Source organism: Elephantulus edwardii, unplaced genomic scaffold (assembly GCF_000299155.1).
Source record: "Elephantulus edwardii isolate Elephantulus edwardi_28Jun2011 unplaced genomic scaffold, EleEdw1.0 scaffold00140, whole genome shotgun sequence".
In the NCBI taxonomy this organism is placed as follows: Eukaryota; Metazoa; Chordata; class Mammalia; order Macroscelidea; family Macroscelididae; genus Elephantulus; species Elephantulus edwardii.
In genome coordinates this window covers 4,063,456-4,070,954 of record NW_006399890.1, presented here as the reverse complement: position 1 = coordinate 4,070,954, position 7,499 = coordinate 4,063,456, and the positions used below count along the sequence as shown (strand labels likewise).

Below are 7,499 nucleotides of genomic sequence, written 5' to 3'. Positions count from 1 at the left end.
GTTAATTCCCTCTGGTCTCTAGCTACCTAAATTGCAGACACATGGTATGACAAATCATCAACAGCTGTAGGACTAGGATAAGAGAGAGAGAGAGAGAGAGAGAGAGAGAGAGAGAGAGAGAGAGAGAGAGAGATTGCTTCCCACAGTGAGCAGCAAGACTTGCGGGAAACTGGTGTACGACACTGGTGACAGCCAGACCGGAGTAAGACTCTGATGAGAGTGAGACACCTGGTGATGGTGGTGGAGAGACTGTGGTATTGCTGTGGAGAAACTGTGGCAAGGTGCGACCTGAGGTTTCTTGCATTTGTGACGACCACAATTAAAAGTTTAGCTATTCTTAGGGAGCTCTGGTGGCCTAGTGGCAAGAAGCTACATTGCAATCCCAGAGGTACGTGGTTCAAATCCACCAGATACTCTGCTGGAAAAGGAGAGGCAATCTCCTCCTGTACCAGTCAGATCTGATTTGATGTTACACACACACACACTATAATAATAATAATATATTTAAAAAAAGTTTAGCTATTCTTGCTATAGCTTGAGAAGCTGACTTTGCTGAATGATTGAATAAGCCAGAGACTTCTTGAATTTGTGTTGCTAAATTTAAACTTTTATGAATTAAAGAATTGTGTTTTGCTATTAATCTGGCTTGAGACTGCTGGACTAAACCTGAACTTACATTGTGAGATATTCTTTGCCTCTCCTAACCCCCAACCTATTTACCTAATAAACCCCATTCTTGATACCACAACTAAAGTCTCTGACTCAACAATGAATAAAAGAAATGTTTGCTGCTGGTTTAGCTCTAGAAGCACCATGGGGCTGGGCTACAGGCTCTTTATCTGCTTTCTGCTCTGGGGTGGTGAGGGGCGGAGCTATTCTCATTCCCTCTAGCCATTTCACAGAGCCACTGATTGCCCTGTGCTCCCAAGTACCATTTTCTGTTCCTTTCACAACTACACTACAACTAAAACAAATGAAATTTTTTTTTCCACATTCATCCTATACTCTCTCAAAAATAATATACTGTTAGTGGAAAACAAAGCAATGCTAATTTTATTAAATTAAGTTAATTAGAGAAAGCTCCTATGGAAGCAAAGAAATCTATTGGATCCTCTCAAACTCAATTACTATTTTATTAACACAGAATGCTCTCTTTTCAAGATATTTGCTTCCTACAGACTTTAGAATCAGTTTTATTCAGTCTCCCCAGCATCCTACAGGGTGCTCTGGTGGCTAAGTGGGATGAAGCTGAGCTATTATACCAAAGGCATAGGTTCAAATCCACCAGCTACTCCACATACAGGTGTGCAATTTCCTCTCATGCAATTTACTGCCTCCAAAAGAAAAACCCCTGGAGGGTAAGCTATGAGTTGGTTATGACTCAACAGAGCAGAAAAACAGTAACATCCTATTGCTCCCCCCACCCCGTGTACTGTCAAATCAGACCTGAGTGGCACTGGAGGAAATTGCCCTTCCTTCTCTGGCAGAGCATCTAGTGGATTCAAACCGCACACCTTTGGGATAACAGCACAGCTTCTTGCCACTAGGCCATCATAGCATCATTCTATTGTGATTTAATATTTGAATGTTGTAGAAAATTCTTTGCTAAGAGCAAGAGGAAAAGAGTCTTAACAAAGACTAACACAGAGGTTACAAGAAAAGGGTTTACTATAGCAGAATTTTAAGAATGGCGCAGAATTGGTTAGCAGTGCAACATAATACATACTATACTACTAGAGCTCTTCAGGATTGAGTAGTCGCGCACGCGCGCGTGTGTGTGTGTGTGTGTGTGTGTGTGTGAATGTCCCCTATACCTAAGGAACTCTGGTGGCCTAGCTCTGCCAACCCAAAAGCAAGTTGTTCAAATCCACCAGCTTTTCTGAATGAGAAAGATGAGCAATCTCCTATGAGATTTACAGCCTCTGAAAATCCAACAGAGGCTCACAGGTGTCAGTTATGAGTTCAACTTGATGTCACCTACAAAATGACAAGATTCCCCCCCCCATTTGCCCAAGTTATTTTCCTTAAGACCATTGGTAACGCAGTATAAACATTACTTTCTAAAAAGATTTTTCACCTTTCTTGATTTCTCCCATCACAGTTTATTTTTTTAAGTTTCACAGTCAATCATCTTCTGCTCTATCTTTTAAGTGGCTCTTGTTTATATATTCAATTGCTACTGGTCTTATATATTAACTTTGCTACTAGTCATGTTATTGAATTTTCTTATTATTAGAAACAGTCTTTTTATCCTGGTTAATTTTCTTGACTGTCCTCAAATAGAAGCAGTGTATTAAAAAATAAATATTTTCCATCCTCCTTTCAAACCTCTCATTTCTTCCTATTGTTTATCATCCTATCAGATATTATCTCAAAAATGTTCAATTCTATTGGGAGAGTGGCATAATGAGGTTGTTTCCACAGCTGTTCCATTATGCATGAATTTGAAGAAAAATATAAACATTTTAAAAAATTCAATTATGCAAAACATACACTTGAAAGAGAATTTTTTAAAAGCTGAAATATGGAACTCTGGTGGCCTAGTGGAAAGAAGCTGAGCTGCAATCCCAAAGTTGCTCGGTTCAAATCCACTAGACACTCCACTGAAGAAGTTAGATCTGATTTGACAGTACACAAGAAAATAAATAAATAAAGAGTATTCTGACAAAAACATAAAAAAAAAATTGAAATGTTTCTTAAAGTAACTTAATATTAATCAGTTGGCACATGTCTCTACAATTTATAATCCAATGAAATAGCAATAATTTATTCAAAGTTGACAAGATCGGAAGAGAAGCAAAGGTTGAAAAATAAGAGTCACTTACCTTCCCACTTTTTGGCTGCCAAGCAAGCCTACAGATTGATTTTGCATTTATCACATCATTGCATTTTTGTAGCAAAGGCCAGCTAACAGAACATGTCTGAGTAAAATAAAAAATAAAATCAAATAAATAGCCCCCAAATTTCCCCCTAGAAAGGTATATAGACTTGAGTACATTTAATAGGTGGTTTTCTCAACCTAAGGTAGTTTTCTCAGAAAATGAGAATCTACTTTAATTATCAAAACTAAAACTCATTACCACTGAGTAGAAAAGGACCCCGAGTTGCCCTCCAGCAGGTTTTCAGATACTATAAGCCATACAGGAAGAAACTGCCCGTCCTTCTTCCTCAGAGCAGCTGGTGGATTCAAACAATCTGCCTTTGGGTTTGTAATGCAACTTTATACCCACTAGGCCATTGCTGTTGTTAGGTGCTACTGAGTTGACTATAACTCACAGTGACCCTATGAACAAGATTTGAACCCTGTCCTATCCTGTGCCATCCTCACAATCTTTAACATACTCAAGCCCAATGCTACACACACTGTGTCAATCCATCAGGTTGAGGGTCTTCCTCTCTTTCACTAATGCCCCACTTTTCTAAGCATGATGTCTATTTTCAAGAAACAGCTTCTCCTAACAATGTGCCCAAAGTGTGTAAGACAAAGCTTTGTCATCTTTGCCTTCAAGGAATATTCTGGCATATTCAAGACATTTCTGTTTCTTCTTTTAACAATCCAGTACTCTTCTCCAACAACACAGCTTAAAGGCATCAAACCTTCTTTTGTCATCCTTAGTCATTTTTCAGCTCTCAGATGCATATTAAGTGACCGACTAGACTGTGGCCTGAATCAGGGACATTTGACATCACTGCTCTTCACAAATTTGGAGAGGTCTCTGAGAGCAAGAATTTTCTAATGCAATGCAATACAATTCTCGACTGCTGGTACCAAGGGTGTTGACTGTGGATCCAAGTAAGATGAAATGTGACAATTTGAAACTTCCCTTTATCATGATGTTGCCTATTGGCCCACTGTGAGAATTTCTGTTTTCCTGATGTTGAGATGTAATTCATAATTGAAGGCTGTAGTCATTGATCTTCTGCACCAAGTGTTTCAAGTCCTCCTCACCTTCAGCAAGCAAAGTTGTATCATCTGCATAATGCATCCTGATGCCACATTCTTCTTCATAGAGTCCAACTTCTTGAATGATTTGCTTAGCATACATATAGGCATGGGGGGAAAAGATATAACCTCTCTTAACTTTTGAACAATGTAGTATTCCCTAGCTCTGTTCAGACAACAGCTTCTTGGCCTAGGTGTAAGTCTCATATGAGCATAATTAAGTGTTCTCTCATTTTTCTCAATGTTAGCCATAGCTTGTTAAGATCAACAGAGTCAAATGCCTTTGCATAGCTGAAAATACAGACATTCTTCTGGTATTCTCTCCCCTCAGCCAAGATCCACCTGCCATCAGCAGTGGTCATGTGATATCATTCTAGTGCCAGAGCATCTTCTAAATCCCATTTGAACTTCTGGGAGTTTTCTGTTAATGTACTGGTCTGGCCATTTTTGGGTGATCCTCAGCAATATTTCGCTTGCACATAATATTAATGGCATTGTTAAATAATTTCCACATTCTGTTGGATTCCCTTTCTTAAGAATGAGAACAAATATGGATATCTTCCAGCCAGCTTCTTAGGTAATTATCTTCCAAAAATCCTAGCATAGATCGGTAAATATATCCAGTGTTGTGTCTGTTGGCTGAAACATGTCAATTGATAGCTATTTGATTCCTGGGGCCTTATTTTTTTTGCTAAGTCTCCAATGAAGTTCAATTTGAACACTAGAGCTCCCTAATATAATTAAAGCAGTATTTATTTGCCTAAACTCAATGGTAGGGAGCTCTGCTGGGATCCACTGGGAACTGTACTGCAAACCCAAAGGTCAGGCTTCCCTGATGATTCAAATCCAATGGCTCCAAGGTAGAAAGATGGACAATCTCCTCCCATGCACTTTACAGCCTCTGAAAAACCACTAGCAGTTTAGCGCATGGTAGGTTTAGACCCAAAAACAATGAGTGAGAAACTCAATGGTAGTGAGTTTGAGTTAAATGTTCTCTAGTCCTTCAAAAGTATCAAGAGACAAGTCTAGAAAATGGAATTAAATATTAAAAAATTGGCTGTGTAAGATAAGCAAACCAAATATTGGAGATATATAGATATATATAGCAATTTTATACTATAAAAACAAATAAAGCTTGAAAGCTCTACTATCAAATGTTAAGGCGTCAGAAGCAATCCTTTTTAATGGTTCAAGAACAAGGGGAGAGTGTGGATACTGAAGCATATCTGTCAGGGAATATATTTTGTATAGCCACATCATCTCCAGAAATGCCGGGTTCTTTTCCACTCTCAGGAAGAATGTAAAGAATTTCATTCCTATTTCTTTGATCCTTTATTAGGCTACATTAGAAAAAAGAACACATAGGACTTTTAAAATTAAGCATGGCCAGTGTCTTCTTTTATTGGTAGTTGTTGCTGTGGTTGATTGCCTTCGAGTAGAGCACGACTCGTAGGGACCCTATGAACAAAAGGCCTAAAGCCCCCTACCACTATCGACATTTATCAAAGTTCACAGAGTTTCCTGAGGCAAGTTGTTTAGAAAGTGGATGCCACTAAGGCTCAACAAGTAATGCTTTGTAAATAAAAGATCATTGAATTCTCCCCTTTAATCACAAAATCTCAAAATGAAATGTAAACTTATCCTTTCCTATATAGCTGGTTGGGTAGCAATGAATTTTTAACATTATTTATTTTTATACTAGACTACTAAGAAATTTAATCACAAAAACAGTAACACTACTACTTTGTAAGGAGTGGCATTTTCCCAAACAACATGCTTCTGGAAACTCTATGAACTTTGAGAAACAGTAGTTATAGAAAGGCTGCAGATCTTTTGTTCATAGGATGTCCACGAGCTGTGCTCAACTTAATGGCAACAACAGAGATAAATGATAAAAAAAACTCAATTATTCATTTGATTCAAAAATTCATGAGCCTCATTAAAACTAGGAAAGGGCAAAAAGTGTTAAGTGCAAAATTATACAGTTACCTGGTCTGAAATTTGCCACACTCGGACAGATCCATCACAACTAGCTGATGCCTGCAAAAATAAAAAAGATTTCTCTGTTAGTCATACTTTTCCGTAGGAGACAAATTCAAATGAAAAATCAAATAATTTTATATCAACGTGTAAAATGTTCTTCTACAATTTGAAAATTACTCAGGAAGGAGGCATAAGACAAGGAAAAATGATTACCAGAAAGACGTCTTTAGGATCAAATGAAAGACTTAAAACAGGGGCTTCATGTCCTCGAAATGTTTTCTGTTGGCTGCTATCCAATACCTCTACAACTTTGACTAGAAAATCACTATGAACAATAAGAATAATGCACATGAATAAATGCCAAGACAAAGCTTCTTCTCTTTAAAGCTATGACCCAAATATTTCAAAATTACAAAAGTCATAATTTTTTAAAGCAATCTGGATAATTTTTAGTTGAATTTTATGATTTACCTTTTAGAGTTGCTGACAACACAAGTCATACTTTCCCTTTATGTTCAAAAACACTTCCTGCTCGAGTTTCTTCTATTACATCTTAACAATTTATTATTTGCTAATCTAATTATGAACACACTATTCTCAAATGTATAACATGCTTTCTCCACCTTACCTCAGCAATTCGACTCTCAAAACTTATTTCTTATGAAAAATCATCAATGCAAATAGCAAAATTCCTGATTATACGGTCTAATGGCTAGCTAAAATGTTTTCAATTTTTATCACCTTTCCCCCAAGCTTTTTGGGATTTATAAAACAATCTTTTTTCATTTGTAAATAAGCAAAGAATCTTTACTAGACAAAAGACTTGAAAGTGTCCTACAAAACAGCATGAATCCAATGAATAAGGCCATTCTGTTCCAGCATTATTTTCTTTTTTGTCATTAATGGGCCTTACCTGGATCCAGCTGCAATTTTAGCACCATCCTCATTAAAGATCACGTGGTTTGCATTTGTGGTAAAGCGAGTCAATATGCCATCTGGAACTCCTTCAGGAAATGTATGGACTTGAATAGTATTGTTAGATACAGCAGTGACCAATTTTCCATTCTTTAAAAAAAAAAAAAAGTAAGAAACCCTGGTGAATGCAAAGTGATTATATTTCTGTAGTTAAAAGTCTTATAATGAAAATCGCCTGTGACTTCATCCATAGCCACTGGTGAGAGTCAGCGCCCAGAGCCATCAGGGGCTTTAAGCTCGTTGTCCACTGCTGAAACCCAGGCCCTGACAGGCACCTTGGGTGGGGGGGGGGGAACGGACAACCCCAGACTCTACTTCATGCTCTGCTGGAGAAGGAGGGGCAGTCTCCTGTACCAGTCAGATCCAATTTGACGGTACACGCACGCACGCACGCACACACACTCTTTTTCTTCTTCTTTTTAAAAAAAAGACTACTTCAGCCGTCGCGGCCCTCTGCCCGGGGCGGGCTGCCCTCGGCCCCCGGCTTGGGGCCAGCCGTTGTGGCCCTCTGTCCAGGGTGGGCTGCCCTCGGCCCTCTGTCCGGGGCGAGCTGTCGTGGTCTTCTGCCCGGGGAGGGCTGCGCTTGGCCCCCGGCTCG

General features: G+C 38.7%; 1 protein-coding gene across 1 annotated transcript in view; it reads right to left on the bottom strand.

Moving 5' to 3' along the window:
* The window catches only part of WDHD1 (WD repeat and HMG-box DNA binding protein 1), a 93,575-nt gene that overhangs the window by 67,437 nt on the left and 18,639 nt on the right, over positions 1 to 7,499 (bottom strand). Inside the window, exons 3-6 of the mRNA XM_006894342.1 lie at positions 6,840 to 6,991; positions 6,140 to 6,251; positions 5,933 to 5,983; positions 2,826 to 2,921 (exon numbers count right to left, since the gene is read on the bottom strand). Coding sequence (XP_006894404.1) covers positions 2,826 to 2,921; positions 5,933 to 5,983; positions 6,140 to 6,251; positions 6,840 to 6,991 — 411 coding nt within the window. The remainder of the gene's footprint in view (positions 1 to 2,825; positions 2,922 to 5,932; positions 5,984 to 6,139; positions 6,252 to 6,839; positions 6,992 to 7,499) is intronic.